Source organism: Aspergillus ibericus, assembly GCF_003184845.1.
Source record: "Aspergillus ibericus CBS 121593 unplaced genomic scaffold BO80scaffold_6, whole genome shotgun sequence".
NCBI classification, from domain to species: Eukaryota; Fungi; Ascomycota; class Eurotiomycetes; order Eurotiales; family Aspergillaceae; genus Aspergillus; species Aspergillus ibericus.
The window spans coordinates 109,094-126,301 of record NW_020292104.1 but is presented as its reverse complement, the minus strand read 5'-3'; the positions used below and the strand labels follow the sequence as shown (position 1 = coordinate 126,301).

At 55.2% G+C, this 17,208-nt stretch overlaps 5 protein-coding genes across 5 annotated transcripts; 2 read left to right on the top strand and 3 right to left on the bottom strand.

Moving 5' to 3' along the window:
* Positions 1-912: 912 nt before the first annotated feature.
* On the top strand, positions 913-3,252 carry BO80DRAFT_484653 (uncharacterized protein; the record flags this gene model as incomplete). Its single annotated transcript, XM_025723475.1, has 3 exons — positions 913-1,618; positions 1,681-2,188; positions 2,260-3,252. The coding sequence occupies 3 exons, from the start codon at positions 913-915 to the stop codon at positions 3,011-3,013; spliced, it is 1,968 nt and encodes a 655-aa protein (XP_025578625.1). The 3' UTR covers positions 3,014-3,252.
* On the bottom strand, positions 3,199-5,981 carry BO80DRAFT_399543 (putative MFS transporter Fmp42). The gene is made up of 4 exons (XM_025717473.1): positions 5,709-5,981; positions 5,250-5,652; positions 5,023-5,185; positions 3,199-4,969 (listed from the first exon to the last, which is right to left on the bottom strand). The coding sequence occupies exons 2-4, from the start codon at positions 5,638-5,640 to the stop codon at positions 3,484-3,486; spliced, it is 2,040 nt and encodes a 679-aa protein (XP_025578624.1). The 5' UTR covers positions 5,641-5,652; positions 5,709-5,981; the 3' UTR covers positions 3,199-3,483.
* A 1,633-nt stretch (positions 5,982-7,614) lies between these two features.
* On the top strand, positions 7,615-10,199 carry BO80DRAFT_232137 (Zn(II)2Cys6 transcription factor). Its single transcript, XM_025714483.1, has 9 exons — positions 7,615-7,895; positions 7,968-7,996; positions 8,082-8,276; positions 8,338-8,648; positions 8,710-8,977; positions 9,037-9,495; positions 9,551-9,657; positions 9,712-9,811; positions 9,891-10,199. The coding sequence occupies exons 1-9, from the start codon at positions 7,885-7,887 to the stop codon at positions 10,025-10,027; spliced, it is 1,617 nt and encodes a 538-aa protein (XP_025578623.1). The 5' UTR covers positions 7,615-7,884; the 3' UTR covers positions 10,028-10,199.
* A 456-nt stretch (positions 10,200-10,655) lies between these two features.
* BO80DRAFT_422140 (putative C6 transcription factor (War1)) lies at positions 10,656-14,224 on the bottom strand. The gene is made up of 5 exons (XM_025718750.1): positions 13,924-14,224; positions 12,368-13,773; positions 12,024-12,307; positions 11,433-11,971; positions 10,656-11,315 (listed from the first exon to the last, which is right to left on the bottom strand). Exons 2-5 carry the CDS (start codon positions 13,759-13,761, stop codon positions 10,815-10,817), a joined length of 2,718 nt encoding a protein of 905 aa, XP_025578622.1. The 5' UTR covers positions 13,762-13,773; positions 13,924-14,224; the 3' UTR covers positions 10,656-10,814.
* A 440-nt stretch (positions 14,225-14,664) lies between these two features.
* On the bottom strand, positions 14,665-16,733 carry BO80DRAFT_232121 (phosphatidylinositol-3-phosphate-binding ubiquitin-protein ligase). Its single transcript, XM_025714482.1, has 2 exons — positions 15,553-16,733; positions 14,665-15,482 (listed from the first exon to the last, which is right to left on the bottom strand). The coding sequence occupies exons 1-2, from the start codon at positions 16,495-16,497 to the stop codon at positions 14,835-14,837; spliced, it is 1,593 nt and encodes a 530-aa protein (XP_025578621.1). The 5' UTR covers positions 16,498-16,733; the 3' UTR covers positions 14,665-14,834.
* Between the last annotated feature and the right edge of the window lie 475 nt (positions 16,734-17,208).

Sequence of the window (17,208 nt, the reverse complement as noted above, 5' to 3'; positions counted from 1 at the left end):
ATGATAATATGAAGAGTCTTGATTATGGGATGGGAAGGGGAACCCAAATTAAATAATAAGAAAAAGCAAAAGGGAGGTGGAGGTGTCAGCAACAAAGAATGAAGATGAAGGCGGCGATCGATCAAAGTGACACCGACACTATTCTGTAGATAGTCCCCGAGGGAGAGAGGAAAGAGGAAAGAGGATCAAGGCACAACCAGCTTTCGCAGTAATGGAATGGACTGGACTGGACTGGACTGGGCGATCCCCATCGATTTGCTCTGGCTGGAAAATTTTACAATAGCAGCCCACCCGAACAGATCATCCAATGGTGAGGTTTTGCTTTTTGGCAGTTATCTGCTTTCCGCGGCTCCAGCGACGATCGTCTTCTCTCTCTCCCTCTCTCTCTCTCTCTCTCTCTCTCTCTCGCTCTTCTGCCCTTCGGCCTCTCTGCCTCTTCGCTTCCCGCTCCTCCTCTTCTTTTCCCTCTCCTTCCCTCCCTCCCTTCTTCTCTTCCTTCCTTTCATCCTTCTCCCTCCTTGCGGTTACTCCATCCATTCATCCGTCTTTTCCCTTTCTTTTTTATTTCTTCTCCTCCGAGTCGCCCCCGGATACCGATCGAATCGGCCCGATGCTCCTACGTCTCCCCTCCTCTCGCTTGTCCTTGTCTCGCTGATCTAGTCAAACCACCCCCTCCGCCTCCGCCCTGCCAACTCCCCCATTGCCTCCCACCGCGTCGCCGCCTGTCTTCTCTGAGCGCCATCCTCCACCAGCCCTCGCTCGCCTGGTCTCTTCCGAACAGAATGCTACCCTTGGCTTCTGCTTGGCACACCCGTCCTCGTCGCATCCTGTGCTCCTGATGGGCCACGGCCCTAGGCGGTGGAAGAAGAAGAAGAAGAAGAAGAAGAAGAAGGAGAAGAAGGGAATACCGAAATGTCGTCCACCAAAGCTGTGACCACCGGGCGGAAGAAAGATGCCATCCACTTCGTCAATGCGCGCCCAGCCTCAGAGACCGAACGGATCAAGATCCAGCGGCTGGTCCGCGCCCACGTGGGCAAATGGATCTCTGACCAGACCAAGGATCGCTCGTCCGGCGCGGACTCGCCGGAAAGTAGCCAGCCCCCCTCGACGCCAGACCCCTCCAGTCATTCTCCTCCCCTGCCTCCACCCCCGCCCGGCATCGGTCACCATTTATTGACTCCTCCGCACTGCTCGCCATCGCCTGCCTCTCTGACGCCTCCTGCTCTCCCTTTGACTGCCCTCTCACGCAACTCCCCCGGAACACCCGCCCGCCATAGTTTTTCAATCTCCCCTCCCCCACATGAGCATGGCCTTTCCGACCATCTGCCCGCTACCGAGGGCTGGGCAGGCGAGTCTCATATCCACTTTGATCCGGATGAGATGGAGCTATCTCCCGCAACTTCCTGGCAGCTCCAGCAACAGAATCTAGAAGGAAGTCTTTGGGACCAAAGCGAGACTACATCAAGAACTACGTCTCCGGAATCCCTCAGTCCACCGGACCGCTCGTCAGCTACACCCCCGGAGTACATTGAGAGTTTCGGCTGTACCGCCGTGGATCCGTTTCATATGAATCCAATGGATATGGCAAGAACGGAAGTTGCCGCCACGGAAGAATATTGTCCGTGCTCCCCTTCTCCCGTGCATTGCGCTCGCAGTGAACTAACCATGACCGTCCTGTAGGTCTGTACGTATTGTGGCCTGGCCTTACACCTGTTTCTCCTGGCCAAGAAACGCGGCCAGCCAGCTGCAACTGGCTACCGCTGGCTTTACAGGATCGAACTCTGTTTACAGCTTTCGTGTTTGGCTCTCTGTCTCACAAACGCGTCCGGTGGGTGAATGGCTGGATTTCACGGGACTCCTTTCAGCCGGAAGAGCAGCGGATCTTGCAGTACTGTGAAATGGAGACCATCAAGAACGTCACCCGGGAAGTCAGCAATCCCAACCGAGCGGTGTGCGATGCAGTGATTCTGAGCGTAGTTTGCATGGCACATAATGTCGCTGAAGATAATGGACGGGGACTTCATCTGACGTCACCGTTTGATCCGCCACTACCACGCCTGCAGTGGCTTGATATCTACGGTGCCCTCCCTCCGAACTTGGTTCATATCAAAGGTCTGGTGCAGATGGTGCGATTGCGGGGTGGTCTTCAGAACTTGACACTGCCTGGGCTAGCCGCAACCCTGTCTTTGTAAGTCATTCATACTGGTCCTTCCCACTGCCGCTCCTGATGGCTGACGATGCTATCTATCCCCGTTCTAGTTCCGACGTTGTGACATGCAGCACTTTCCTCATGCCCCCGGTGTTTCCATTTATGCCTCTCCACAGAGACCGGCTAGGCCTCAGCCTGCAGAAAATGCTAGGGTTCACGCCCGTAGATATTGAGCGCCGATACGCCCCCCTTCGAGATATTGGTCTCACCTCCGATCTAGTGGAGGTCTTGTACGCCATGCACATCTACACGAAAGTCGTCGAGGAGCATCTGAAGGCCCACTTGGTCAATCCCGATTATTCCCTCATCGCAGACCAACGCAACCTGACTCATCATACCCTCCTTTCCCTACCGGCCGCCAGCCAACTGGACGGCTTCGCCGCTTACCAACCTCAGGAAATCATCTACGAGGCCTGCCGCATCGCCGCCCTCGTTTTTGGCGTCGGCGTCGTTTTCCCTCTGCCCGCACAGAGTACCCCTCTGGCCCAACTCGCCAAACTGATTCAAAACGTACTTCAAATCTCCGACCTCGCATCGACCTGGAACCACCCACAGGCCCGAATCGCTCTCTTTTGGGTCCTCATGATGGGCGGCATCGCCGCAGACGACCAACCCGAGCGATCCTGGTTCGTGCATGTCCTCAGCCAAGCCGCCGCCAGCCACGGGATTGGCTCGTGGTCCGACGCGCGTAAACTCCTCGGCCTCATGGTTTGGTACGACCGGGCTTGCGACCGAGCCGGCAGCGACCTCTGGACGGAGGTGAAGCAATCACTGATCAAAATGGAGGAATTGTCGCCATCATAATACATCATCAACTGGCACGTGCGCGCATGCCGAGAACAATATCTTCTCTCTTCCTCTTTAATCTAATTTACCACCTGCCACGTGGATCCCGGAACCCTGGATAGGATATGAATTACGAGATTATGAAGCTGACGCACCGGATGATGTGATGCGCCTGCTAGGTACCTATCGATCATCAATACTGCAGTATATTAGACCTGTGTGTAACTATCTCAATACCTATGTAAATGAAGACCTGAATAGGCGGGGGAGGATAGAATCGAATCACCCGTCAATCATCTCGTCATAATCCATGTTCATCGATCTGGAGTAACTACTATATAAACTTGCGATGGACCCATCCGTCCGTTGATCCATCGATCCAAGGCATCTATCTACAAACGAGTGGCCTACCAAGTATAACTAGGCATGAAACTCACCAAAGTATCCAAATGACAAGAATGGAGCAAAAGGAGGGAGGGGAGAGTCACCTAAGCGCCGGAGATTCCATACGAAGATGCATCGCCGTGCCTACCACCCCCGACTTGTAGCAACGGCGCGCGCTCGCCTTCCCGACCGAGTGCCCAGTCCCGGGTATCGACGCCGTCGTGTAATCCAGGCACGCTAAGTCCATTTTCAGCGACGGCCGCGTCGACGTCGGTTTCGTCGGCTTTCGAGGCTGCGGCCATTTTCTTGGCCTCCCAGGATACGTACACCACCATCACCAGACCAACCAGGAACGTGGTGCCTGTGAGGAATGCGTTGATCGGGGTGGGGTTTCTGTCGAATACCCGGAATGTCAGGGCATCGAGGCCCGCCTGGGCGAAGTTGCCGAGCCCGGCGAGACAGATGATGAGCCCGTATACCTTGCCGAAGGTCTGGAAGCCGAAGACCTTGGCGGCATAGTCGGAAACCGAGGTATAGTAGAAGGGACGGTAGATGACGAAGAGGATAATGTTGGCGTATCCGGCTATTAGGGTTGGGATGCAGCCGAGGATCCCGATGAGGGTGGCCGTTGTGACAAGGGTTCCCAGCACAAATGGAGTGCTTGCGTTGTCGAGGATCGTGCCGATGAAGGGAACCGAGATCAGGCCGCCTAGCGGAAGGAGGACGTCGAAGGTCGAGTTGAGAGTTTGTGCGAGGATGGGCGAGTCCAGGAGGTAGGTATATTGCTGGCGGATGGTGGCGACGAAATAATTGATTCGAAGCATTTGGAGGATCGTGAAAAGAGTGATGAGGATAAACCAGGGGGTACGGATTTGGCGCAAGGCTGAGAGGCCGTGCAGCGCACCCCAGACGCCGCCGGCAGTGTGGGGATTCGTAGGCTTGGTCAGTTCTGGTTCTGGCTGTGGCTGTTGGTGCTGCTCGGTGGATAGCAGATCCTCAATCTGGTTGATGACTGTTTGCCGGTGAAGGCGGCGGTCATTGCGTTGCCGTTCACCTTCATGACGGTCGTTGATGCCTTCATCGATCTGATCGGTGGCCTCTGCGGCAATGTGGGCTTGCGCTTCCCGGACGAGCTCGCCAGCAGTCTTGTAGGATGTTGTCGGCATGACCGTTAGCTGAGCCACCAAGATGAAGACTGGGACAATTAGATAGAGAATGAAGAATCGTGCCGAGGTGAAAGCACCGCCCGTCCTTTCGTTCACTAGACGGAAGATGAGGAATAGAGCACTGGAGGCGTCGAACGCACCCGTTAGGGTGGATAGAATAAGACCTGAGCGCGCCGGGAAGGTGTTCGACAGGTGGAATGACGGGATGAAGACGAAGGGACCTCCAAGAGACAGGAAGAGGTATCCTGGGAGGTAAGCATCGAATGAGAGCTTAGGCGCAAGTCCGAATAGGAGGCTCCCCACCGTCAAACACATACTGCCAATGACACCACACGTCCGTGGGCCGTAAGTGTCCAGGATTGTCCCGACGGGCAAGGCAGATACATTGGTGGCAACGGCCGCTATCGTGAACATCAAATTCAGACTGGAGCATTGTTAGCTAGCGACTTGTCCCCAAATCGGAGCCAGCTGACGCACCGAAGTTCCTGTCCGTAACATACGTCCAAACCACCATCGAGCTCTTCCTGCGAGCATTGGTTGCGGTAGACACCTTCTTTGATCAGGACGGGCTTGATGGCTGCAAAACCGAAGACTATCCCTGCAGCGAAAAAGCAATATATGACTGCGATACACACCTGCACTTTACGAATGTCAGAAAGGGTACTATCATCAAGACGCCGCTGTTTCCGGCTCGGGGAACCTACAGATTCGCTTTGTGCGGTCAACCTCAAATGCCCCGGTCGTCTCCAGACTCTCATATTCTTGTGTTTTCGGGGCGACATGATTTTCTGGGGGCTGTTCGGTTTCAACTTCGTCGGTCCGGCTGCGCCTCGGTGAAGCAGCCCTGAGGAGAGGATGTCTATCGGCCTCATCACCAGACGTTTCGCTCCAACCAGGCCCAGCGTATGGGTTAAAGTTCAGGCGCTGTCGATAAGAATGGCGGCTGATGTTTGATTGGAACGACGATGACAGCGAAGTCTCTGGGAGGTCTTGATATCCATCTTCATCCTCGGAGTCGTCTGGACGCGGTTGGCGGCGGAATGCGGCGGGGTTCTGTTCCCAGGACTCCAGATAGGAGACACGATTGAGGGACATTCTATTCGCGTTCTGGGAAGTTAGCCATGCCTTGTCCACAGAAAAGGAGTGGCTCTCCAGCTGGGTACCTTGTCAAAACCCCTACCCGGTGCGTGTCGTCCAACGAGCTTTCGTATATATACGCCTGGTCGTATTCGCAAGGGACAAGCTATGACAATGTCTGGTTGGCTGTGGAGTCAGACCCGTTTTCGGCCCGTAGATCAGAGGGGATGGGCGGAGAAGCTTCAGAATCCAAAGGGGCAGTTCGTATGATCGCTGGTAGGGCAGAGAGCGCGTGCAACGGGAATCCCTGGCGGCCGCGGAGGATCAATTGCATCAAGGCGCACGAAGGCCGGTCGTTGATTGCACGCCGATCCGGGTTTTTCTGGCGGCGGCGGCAAAGAAGCGGCGGCGTTGGTGGGCGTCACCTGACTGCTGCTTCCCCGCGCCTGCTGCTTTCGGTCAGGCTCCTCGTTCCTTCCCAAGAGCGAGTCTCTTCTTCTCTCTTTTTTTCGATGAACTCTATCCTCGCTTTTCTCGCCTCCTTTCTTGCTTTCCCTTCTCTCCGTGCTTCTCCGCTACTCCGGTTCTCTGATGACTACTACGATGACTTACTCCAACCCGATCGACTCGCGCCCGACCACAACCCTCCAACAAGCTTATCCGGTGTCGATTGGCTCACTTAGCTCTATGATCTACCAGTCCCCCCCAGCCATTAAGCTCTCAGCACCCATTAACCTCCAGAGAGGCTGCAGTTGTGCCCGGAGGTTGCATGCAGCCCATGACATTGGGTCTAGTAGCGGCATATTGCCCTCGAACACTAGGAACAAGGTTCTACTGCGGAATCAATTGTGCGATTGAAAGCGTTATCCTTTAGGTCTCTGCTGCTAGATCTTACATCATTCCAACAAGCTGCTGCAATTGTTTTGCGCGAGTCGATTGCTGGTTCAATGGGTCGAAGGGTCACCGAGCGCATCTCAGCCCCAGTGATGAGCTGTCGCTGGATTCTCCCGTCTAGTAATCCTGTCCTGAAAATACTCCGGCCTTTTTGATTGGCAGTGGCCGCTATCCCACACCCTCTCTAGCGGAAAACAGTGTTCACGGACCAGCCGGAGGCTGGGGCTGCGGCAGACCCCTCCCTTGGTGATGTGGAAAACAAAACCATTCGCCGGAGAACAGGGAGTGCACGCCTAGGATTTGCGTGGACCAAAGACAGACTTGCCGGGGGTGCTTCATGCTCTTGGCCAATGATGCTGGTGGTCACAATCTAGACCCGTCGGCTGGCAGGGGTGCATGGAATCAGCAGTGAGCCTCTGTCGAATGGACATTAAAGGACAATGTCGATGTGTCCGAGACGTTAACTAACAACCCGCAGGCTGGTTAGGATGATCAATTTCCCAGGCCGCGGTGGCTGATTGTTTGGCTTGAACCCACAAGGACGATGCGCGGCTGGCTCAGCAAAGTCGGTCACGCCGAGGACTCCTCCAAGTTCCAACGAGTCACTTGTAGCGGAAAGTTGGATGAAACCACTCCTGACGAAAAGGTGCAAATAAAAGTGCCGAGTTGCTTCTCGCTAGGCTAGCTTGAACCGAAACGTTCCGGCGCTGGTGGACTTCCCATTTAGCTCGTGAGGATTTTCTGCTTCGGGCAGTGATCAGAGGCGGGTATGTCAATCGCCATGCGCTCCTCGGGGAGGAAGTAGCGACAATTCGAGAAGGCTTCATTTCCCGAACCCTGGCTAGATCCCCCAATATTGTATCGAGGAAATAACACGGGCGCGCTGGGGGGTTGCGGATGAGGGCCGGTTGGCGGTTGTGACCGAATAATATGCTTTGGGGTCGGTTTGGGCCCCTGAAGGCTGAAACCTGGAGCGAGACTTTGGAACATCGGCTCTGGTGTTCACGCTAAGCAAGAGATCGACTCGAGCCGGCCTCCTTTCTGTATAGGGTTCCTCTTTCCTTTGCCTCGCCCCTCCAATCCTTATTTGCTTGGGGTCCATGGCCATCACGCCGGCTCCCCACTCCGCATGAACCATCCTCCATTGGGCATTTAACCGTTGACCATTGTTCTGCCCATCATAATCACCCTCCCCCCAGGCGGTCGCCTCTTAGCTGCAGCGCTGTCGTCGGCGTGCACTCTGGCTGCTCTCCCTTCTTCTTCCTCTTTATCATCGCACATCAATGGCTGCGTCCTGCCGTTGATGTCTCTGCCCCTCCATGGCTGCTTTCCCGATTGCCTGCCGAGGACCGACCTGAGAACAACGTGATGAGGGGATGGTAAGTGACAGTCTTCTGGTGCCTGTCTTCCAGTCTCTTGCCATGCCAGCTAATGCAAATGTTGGTTTCTAGTCTCACCTGCCGTCAACGCCATCTCAAATGTAACGTTTCTTCCCTCCGACAACCGTCCGCCGAACGGAAGGTCGCGAATTTTTACGTTGCAGAACCTCTAATGGTGGATCCTAGGTGACAAGACTGGGTCCTCGTGCTTGCGATGCCAGCGATCGGGGCGACAGTGCATCCCGGCGCCCACGAAGACAGAAGAGGTCACTTTTCGACACGGGCAGAACCCATCGCTGCGGCCAAAGGGCCCTCCTCGTTACGGAGAGAGCAACCTCGCATTCCCTACCGATCAGGTATGGGTTGGGATGCCCGCTCATGGTTCGTCCATCCTCTGCTATTAGATGGCTGGGAGATCCTCGCACTAATGACTACGTTTCAGTTTCCTTCGAGGACGAGACAGACCGTACAGCCGCCGACTACCACGTCATTCCAGTAAACGCATCTCCATCTTCCCGGAAGGCCGCATCTAAACATCGGCCCTTGGCCTCCATGGCAGCACCAAGGTCGTCGGATGACCTGCATCCTGTGCTTTCTCCGAATGACGCGACACCATCAAGAACCTTCAATGCGCAGCACCTCGATCCCGTCGATATACCTTTCGCGTTTGATGAACTCAGCAATCTACAGAAAGTGAAGAGTTTTAACGAAGCTTTCCTCCTTCGACACTTCCGAAAAACGCTCGGCCCATGGGTGCTTTACCCCATCCTCCGATCCTGATCCGCTTCTGTTTAGGCTAATCGTCAGTTTACAGTTGGATATTTGCGACCATGAGAGGCATTTCTCATTGGATGTGGTTGAACGAGCGCCCGCAAATCCCCTCCTACTATACGCATGTCTAGCCATAGCGGCTCGTCACCTCTCCCACACGAGTCACACCATTCCCCCGAATACTGCGGATGAATATCATGAGCGATGCATCGGGATACTCCTCCCACTTCTGGAAAATAGACAGGCCGAAATCAGTATCGATATTCTTCTTGCCTCCACTGTTATACTGCGCTTCTTTGAGCAAATTTCCTGTACGTGAGGTTGGACAGAAGCCCAAAAATTTGATATGACCCTCTAATCTCATGAGCAGCTCATAACCCATCGAATGACCTCCAACGACACCTTTTAGCTGGTTCCGTATATATCAGCTCTCAAGTCGAATGTGCTACTTCAGGCGGACTTGCGGAAGCTTCGTTCTGGGTTTTTGTGATGCAAGATATACAGTTCGCATTAGCCTATCAGAAACCCCTGCGATTGACATTGAGTCCATTTGGAGAAAGGTTGCACCACTTGTGGGAACATACATCGACCCAAACTGATCGAGATTGGACGCATAGAGCCATTTGGCTTCTGGCAGAGACGATCAATCACTGCTACGGCGTGAGCCAATCGTTGCATATTGAAGTAGTCAGTATGAGCGCCCTGAAACAAAAGATTCATGCCTGGGATATAGGCAAACCAGACAGCTTTCGACCACTGCATCACTCAGCTGCAGACCCAAGGATTGGAAGACCGTTCCCCGTGGTTTGGTTTACCAAGTCCCTACATGGTATTTCATAAATCCTTGATGCTGTGGTCTCCTCAACTATTAACAGAATTCCTAGCTACTGCAGTACAGCATGTTTGCATGGCCAAGGCTCTGATCCAGCAGCAGGAACTCAGAGACTTTTACTCGGCTCCTAGTCCACGGCAAGATATCCAGATAATTGAGGTAGGTTGTTCGAAATAACAACTTCTTGAGTAGGACTGATTCGTGCTATCTTAGAGATATATGATGAGGAGTCTAGGCATCCTCTTTGGAATCGCACTGTCAGGTGATGATGAGACATCTCTGCGCATCATGGCATGTCATGCCCTGTGTGCTTGTACGTCTTCTTTACTTCCCTAGTCTATGGGGCACATTCTGAATTTGAAGGCTCGCTAACTGATCGTTTGACTTACCAGGTGGCTCTTGGATTCGGGACCCTCTAGCGCAGACATGCCTGCTGGATCTTCTCCGAAGAACCGAGGCTGAGAATGGCTGGCCATGGTCATTTATGGTTCATAAGCTAAGCCAGGATTGGCGTCTGGCGGTAAGATAGAAGCAGGGATTCAGTTCGTCCAAACCATTCGATAGGGTCCACTCAATCATGCCACGAGATCGTTGGGGTAATTGGCAATTGCTCCAATATTTCGAACTCTGCTGCCACCGCGGCCTCTCGCAAGGCTTGACCGCTGTTTCCTACAGAATTCGGTGGCTCGCTGCGAAACTTGATCGGCGGGTGGAGAATGGCTGTCCGCACTCCGCAGACCGGATCCAGTCCGTGCCAGACTGCCAGCAACCCGGCGTAGCCCGTCACGCCGATCAGCGACGGCTGTTACTTTTCGCTAAAGAAGCCTCGGCCGATCGAACTCAGATACTGTGCACACTTTTTTACCATCACCTATGTGGATCCGAGCAGAGACTTTTGGTCTTCTCTGGTTCGCTGGTCCGCTACGGGGCACTGGGTCTGAGTGGGGCGTTCTGTCTTTCCTCGACTTCAGTCTTCAACAACATGTTGAGCTGCTGAGCCTCTGGGTGCCAATGGCTTCGTTGCCAGCGTGATCTTCATCCCATCGGGAGCACGTCCTCCTGATTCCAAGGCATGGTTTGGAGGTCCGTACATCAGAACAAGGCCCGAGTCTTGGACCGAGCATTTACCAACATGCCAAAAAGGGATCTTTCAAGATCCAGTAGCCTGTCCAGTTATATATATGTACCCATCACCTGACGGCAGTAAAATACAAATAACAAAATTATTTGACCAAAAAGAGTAGGGATATCATCAACGTATAACCAGCCAAAACCGGGAACCCAAAGCACCTCCGACCTATAATCCCGTCTATACATCAATAGAACCCCATCCCCCCATCCGTCTGAAATGGCAAATTCAAGATCCCATCTCCCAGCATGTTCCCCAGCGCAAATAAGTTCTCCGGGTCAAACCCCATCTGCACTCCCAATTCCGGGACAAAAAATCCCTGACTTGGTCCCCCAGGCATTACCATCCCATTTCCACTCGGGTCAGTAAACCCCTGCACATCCTGGTACCCTGAGCCAAACGTAGGATAGAACTGACGCGGTGGAGGCGGATACTGAACCCATGGTTCGGTGGAGGAGTCGGTCGTGCTGGTTGTTCCGGGACCGGAACTGGGGCCGAGGGAGTGGGAGACGAGGTCTGCGGAAGGTGTGGCAGGTGCTTGGCTGAGAGGGTCTGTGTAGCTTGTCCCAGGGGTGTAGGAGACCGGCCTGGTGGTTGGGCCTGGACCTCCGGTCGCAGAGCGGTTTTGGGGATCACCCATAGCGACTTCGCTGAGGAGGTGGAGAGGCGTTTGACCGGACTTGGGCGGCTGCTAGTCAGATCTGTTAGTCGGGAGAGTTCTGAGTACATGCAGAGGAGGTGAGAGGGGTCTCGATTTATTGGGAAGGAATAATCATAAGGACGACGTGAGATATCCTGGACTAACCTGGTTTCTGTCATCGTCAATGGGAAGCTCCTTGGGACACTTGTAGAGGGACAGCGCTTCCTTGAGGACTGGGCCTTGGTCTTTACGTTTCATGAACCAATTCCGGAGCAATGTGAGGACGACACTAAATTTGGCGGGGGTTCGGCCGCCGGGAACTTCGCCCGCTTTAGTGTAATGACGGATTACTTTGTCCAGGTAGTACTCTGTTTTCAAGCTGCTTATTTCTATGACCTGGCCCAGGCGGGTATCCGGGCTAGAGACGATGGAGTAGATCTTGATGAGGGCGACGATAGCGAAGGAGGTTCGGGCGAGGGCGACGGTGGGTGCCAAGACTAGGTCCTTGGGATCGATGGAGCAGAGGATATCGAGGGCATCATGGATGGACGTGAGGCAGGCACTCAGGGCGTTTATGTGAGCCGGGCTGGTAGGACTTGTGAGGTCGTCGCTTGCCGTTTTCGGATCATCTTTGTGAAATTCGATGTGCATCGCATTTTCATGCAAGAAGAGATTGATGATGCATTCGCACTGCTTCATGATGGCTGGATACCTGTCAGTATGTACTGAAGCGACAACTGTAAGGATAAGGCGTACGAGAGTAGTGCTCCGGCGATGTCTCTCGTCTCCATTGCTCTATTTGCCTCTCAAGGACTCTAAGCGTGTAAAGAAACTTAGGGTCTGAGAATGACATGGCCGAAGGGCCCTCATCACTATTGAATTGAACGGATATTTCTTCAATTATATGCGCCAGTTTCGCCCACTGGATCATGGCCTTGTCGGACGGTAAGGCGTCGGGCGACTTCTCGAGTATCTCCACGCATTCATCCATGTATGGAAGCCATCGTACGAGGTTCACACGCCTCAAAGAGATAGAAACCCTATTGAACAACGTTAACAATAAGCTCGACCATTGGATTTGTGGGAATGGGAAGACAGACTGTACGGCAATGAAGTAACATGCGAGCCAGGTTCTTCTCGCCTCCGGGGAATCCAGGTCTAATACTGCAGAGGATTTCTTCGAAATGAGTTCCCTAACCAAAGCAAAAGGCCTGGACTTAGGAAGAGCCTTTCGATAAAGACCTAAATCCATGGCGATCGAGACGGCTATATGCGACAGCTGATAGAATTTTACCTCCTCAAAGTTATCGGGCGGCGAGTACCAATTGCAGCAAACTAGGATGGCCTGGACCAGGTCCAGAGACTTTTCACCTTTTACGATGACTCGTTCTGCGAGCACCTTGTAAAAGTCGTTTAGAAGCGATAACTGCACCTGGGGTTGGATGGTGGCGACCGCGGATGCAATGATCGCATGAAAGAGCATCGGTTTCTTCTGCCGCACCTCATGCATTGTTGTCCCTGGAGGGAACACCACCATAGGGATTTGGTTGGCCATTCGATCTGTATACTTGGTGAATGCCTCCTGGGCTAACGTGGCGCTCACGAGACCCCTGTTAATTATATCCCCAGCCCCCCCGCCAGCACCGTCCTTCGGTTGAGGCTCCGGTCCGTATCCCATGGCGCGCCATTGTTTGATAGCCTTGTTGTACAATACTTGCTCTTCGCTAGGGCTCGAATGGCGGGAACACACTGGTGCGGTGGCCTCTTTAATCTCTCCACTGTGTCGCCTTTTGCTCCCTGCCGTGCTAGATGGAGACCCCATAGATACAGGTCCATTGGGGGCAGCATGCGTCGCTGATGAAAGCCAGCGCCTTCCCACGGGCTCCTCGCGCGGTGGGTCGAGAGGCGCAGGCGGCGGAAGAGATTCACGGCCCTGGGAAGCCTGCAGGCTTGCGGTCAAAGCATCAATCTTTCTCTCCAATTCTGCGACGCGGCTGTCCGTCTTTTTCTGGCGCTTGCGTGTCGGGAGGGTCACTACACAGTTCCTGCCAGCTTTCGCGCACCGCTTGCATGTTCCATTGGGGTGGGTGAGGTCCGGCTCACAGCGAACTTTAAGTTGTCGGCATGCTTCACAGGCGCGCGGACGTCTCAGCTCTGCATAAGGGTCGTTTGGGTCGACGGAGTCAAGTCGGGAAGTGGTACCGAGAGCAGAGCCAGGATCAGGTCCGCTGCGGTATATGGATTGCGCCGACTGGGACTGGGCGGTGCTGCCGAAGTAGCTGGGCCCACTCGAGGACGAGACGGCGGATCGCAGCTGGTCAGCCGGGGAGAACGGGGAAGGAGGTTCGGGGTAGTCGCTGGTTGCAGGAGCGGAAGGGCCGGCAGTGGTCTCGGGGTGTCTGGAGGCGGGGGGTGGAAAATATGGGCGACCGGCTGCTGTGCCGTTGGCAGGACCGTTATTACTACCAGCACGCAGACGCGGATCGATCTCCATCGGTTGCGGGGACTGGGTATGGCATGTCAGCCTGGGTCTGCTTGACGGGCGGTGGTCGCCATGGTCAGCGATGGCGACAGCGACAGGTAAATGCCCGATCGCTTGGCGGGTTTTACCCGGAATGGATAGTAGCCGTTGAAATAAATGTGAAGCTTAGCTTACCCTAGTGGTAGGAAGATGAGGGGCGACAGAAGGGGAGCAGAGCTCGATGGAGGCTGGGCTGCAGTCGCAAAGGTCGGAGAACCGGACGGTCGGTGGCCGATGGCCGACGTGGAGGCCTCAGGCGGTTGGTCGTCGGCTTAAAAAGGGATTTCAGAGGGGCAACGGAGAGAGGGATGCGCATCGAACATCCAGGACTCCGGTCACAGGTCTGTGAGACGCTATGTTCTGATCACCACGATGAGACGCAAGACGAGGAATGAAGCAGAGGAAGAGGAGGAAGAGAAGGGAAAATGCGGAGGCCGCGAAAGGTGAGCGAAGGAGCCTCGAGTGGAGGGGCGGCCGACCTTTTGCTCGTTCGTTCTTGCCTGGCCTGGCAGCTCCGCCCAATCTGCGGCCCATCATTCCTTCCCTCCCTGGCCATCAGGGGGGCACCTTCCACACTACTACAGAGTACGTAGTAGAACCTCTTACATACTCCGTACCCACGACAAATCACTACGGTACTACACGCGGACTCGTGTCGCATGCCCCCATCGACGGGCTACTCCTCCGTAGATATCTCCTGAAGTGACCACCCCTTCGCTGCTTACGTGTGCACTATCTAGCCTGTCTTTACACATACTCTCTCTCCCTCTCGGGCTAGATAGATCTCGAGACTCTTCCTCAAAGCCAATTGCGGGTCGAATTTGTACTCGCTCTACTTAAATGACGTAAATCCACTCGAGCGCCGAATCACAGTAGACACATTGGGGGCCAAGCACAAACACCAAGTCAGAAACAACAAGCCAGGACTCCGGCTCAAAAACCCTCGGACAAAACATCAACATCCACCCCGCAGAATGCGACCGGGGGGGGGAGGGGCGATTGCAAAACAACGCGAATCCAGCCGCGACAGCAAGCCATCAGCTCAGTCAGGATACCTTATGCACCGGGCACTCCTTCTTTCGCTCAAACCACTCCACGATGCATCGCTTGTGGAATTTGCACAAGCACTCGAGCCGCACCAGGGACTGACCAACCTCATACTCTTCCATGCAGATGGTACACTCCTGCAGCCCGCCGTCTTGTCCAACACAGTCCTTCTCCGTGGCCTTAAACACCACGAGACGAACAGGAAGATGCGCTTGGGCCACGGGGCTTCCGCTCGGGGGTGATAAGCGTCCCTGCCGGCCATGGCTTTCGATACAATCGCGGATATGTGCCTCCCGAGCATCCTCGCTCCCGTTTTCGCCCAACGCCGGGAGTGCCTGGTCGCAGATCGGACAGAGATCGCGCTCCTCGACATGGTTCCGACGCCACTGCGATGTCTGCAGGGCCGGAGGCCGGACTCTCGACGACGACACGGGCAATGAGCTGGCACTTCCGGCAGCTGGATAAAGTGGCCGAGCAGATGCACCAGCACCCATAGGTGCAGGAGGGACGCGGGGACCGGACAGCGAACCGTAATCCATAGGCCGTTCGTGGAACCGTGAAGCAAAGGTGCTTCCAAACCCGCCGAATGTCGAGTATTCGCTCGAGCCCACTGTCCTTCGTCCCGATCGAGAAGGGAAAGTACCGGGCTACAACAGATCATAGTGTGGTTAGTGATGGAGAACCTTGGCACTGCTCGGGGAGGCCGAGGGAACTTACAAGCACCCCACTGTACGGATTCGTGGTGGATGACACTGAATGATATGACCGACGCCGAGATTGACTGGATGGAACAACGTAGGGTCCCGGCACTATGCCCGTGCCCGAGTCGGCTTCCCCACGAGTTCGAACTGTCGCAAACCCACGCAGTGGTTCTGGGTTGGGATCCGGAACACAGGGGTTACAAAGTCGCACCTCTTCCCCGCCACCCAGGGCCGGATTGAGAGCCGTAGGCGAATGGACTGTGTCATCCCCTTCTATGTCAAGGGCTGGAGCCGTCCGCGGAGGGATCAAGGAGGATGACGCATGGGACCGGCTGGGATCGCGCACGATGAACTGGCGTGGGATGGTGATCCGGTGCGGTGAACATGACGCACACACAACTCGGCCACACTTACGGCAGTGATGCTTTCTGTACCAGAAGGTGAAGGTTGACCCACAGATGGGACATTTCGTCACCTCTGCATCAGGTTGCCAGTGCGGCCGTATATACTCCACATAATTGTTATCCGCACGCGACCAGGATCCAGTTCCCAAAGGGCGGGATTCCAAAGGTGAGGTCGTAAGACCGACTGGGGTGGCATAGGAGGAACTGGGGAGGGCCGAATCCTGGCGGGTTTGAAACGAGAGTTGGGAGATCGACCTGCTGCTATCCATCTCTGCTCTACTGCTCGGGCCGGCGTCGGTCAGCGGCTCGGGAGCTGCACGGCTCGACCACGCATCGCCCTCCAGATTGACTATCCGTCGCTTACGATCCGACCCGCTGAGAGTGGATCGCTGTCTCTCGGTGCGTCTATCTAGTGCAGGGCCAGCCTCATTGAACCGTAAAATTTCCGAGCTCGCATGAGGCCTGAAACCAGCAAGAGGCGGTGGGGCGGTGAAGGCGGCGGAGGCTGAGGCGGCGGTACTGGACGAGGGCGAGGCCGAACTCGACGGGAACGACATGAACCTAGGGAAGGGGACAGGCGGAGGGAAGGTCGAGGTGGATGCTGATTGTCTGCCGGGCACTGCAGAGGAGACTAATCTCCGTCGTTTGGACGACGGACCGTCATTGACCGGGTGGCGCGATGAGGCCAGGATGGGAGGGGGAGGCGGAACTGGCACCGTTCGGGGAGGCGGCGTGAAGAGACGACTAAGAAGACGGGTGGTGAATGCGAGGAGGGGGGAAGAGGAACCAAAGGCACTGAAGCCGGAGGAGGGGGTGGGAAAGTAAGTGAGTAAGTGACTGTCTGTTCAGGCTTATCCCAGCCAGGAGAGGCCGAGGAAAAGGGAATCGCCCGTTCGGACTTTTGGGCGTCGAAGGCGAAGGAGGGTCGGCCAGGGGGAGGTTGGGTCTCGTGACTCCGGATCCAGAAGGAGAACACGCGCCTCAGGACAGGACTGGCCAGCTCAAGTCCCTCCCGGCTGACTGCACCAGATCAAAAACGGGGAGATCTTATGCGTGGACGCTGAACCGTGATAACAGACGCGGTGTTGCTGGCCCAAGGCACCTGGCCACCCGAAGATTCGCCGCGGGGCAAAATGGCGTTCCGGGAAGACGATCTTCTCTCGCTCGTCAACTCACGAGCCCCCGACCGATGACCCCGGCGGAGCATGACTAGTACTCCGTAGTCTCTTCCTCTCTCTTCCTCCCCTTCTTCTTCGCTTTCCGGTCGG

What these genes read in the sequence shown, in the direction of transcription:
- BO80DRAFT_232137 (XM_025714483.1), top strand. An exon ending in CCGTCAACGCCATCTCAAAT is followed by an intron (nt 7,997 to 8,081) that starts GTAACGTTTCTT and finishes GGTGGATCCTAG; the next exon opens with GTGACAAGACTGGGTCCTCG. An exon ending in ATGTCATGCCCTGTGTGCTT is followed by an intron (nt 9,812 to 9,890) that starts GTACGTCTTCTT and finishes TTGACTTACCAG; the next exon opens with GTGGCTCTTGGATTCGGGAC.
- BO80DRAFT_232121 (XM_025714482.1), bottom strand. Translation starts at nt 16,497, where the DNA reads ATGTCGTTCCCGTCGAGTTCGGCCTCGCCCTCGTCCAGTACCGCCGCC. An exon ending in ATCCGTACAGTGGGGTGCTT is followed by an intron (nt 15,483 to 15,552) that starts GTAAGTTCCCTC and finishes GATCTGTTGTAG; the next exon opens with CCCGGTACTTTCCCTTCTCG.
- BO80DRAFT_422140 (XM_025718750.1), bottom strand. Translation starts at nt 13,761, where the DNA reads ATGGAGATCGATCCGCGTCTGCGTGCTGGTAGTAATAACGGTCCTGCC. An exon ending in TGTTACTTCATTGCCGTACA is followed by an intron (nt 12,308 to 12,367) that starts GTCTGTCTTCCC and finishes GTTGTTCAATAG; the next exon opens with GGTTTCTATCTCTTTGAGGC. An exon ending in ATCGCCGGAGCACTACTCTC is followed by an intron (nt 11,972 to 12,023) that starts GTACGCCTTATC and finishes ACAGGTATCCAG; the next exon opens with CCATCATGAAGCAGTGCGAA.
- BO80DRAFT_399543 (XM_025717473.1), bottom strand. Translation starts at nt 5,640, where the DNA reads ATGTCCCTCAATCGTGTCTCCTATCTGGAGTCCTGGGAACAGAACCCC. An exon ending in TGACCGCACAAAGCGAATCT is followed by an intron (nt 5,186 to 5,249) that starts GTAGGTTCCCCG and finishes ACATTCGTAAAG; the next exon opens with TGCAGGTGTGTATCGCAGTC. An exon ending in TGTTACGGACAGGAACTTCG is followed by an intron (nt 4,970 to 5,022) that starts GTGCGTCAGCTG and finishes ACAATGCTCCAG; the next exon opens with TCTGAATTTGATGTTCACGA.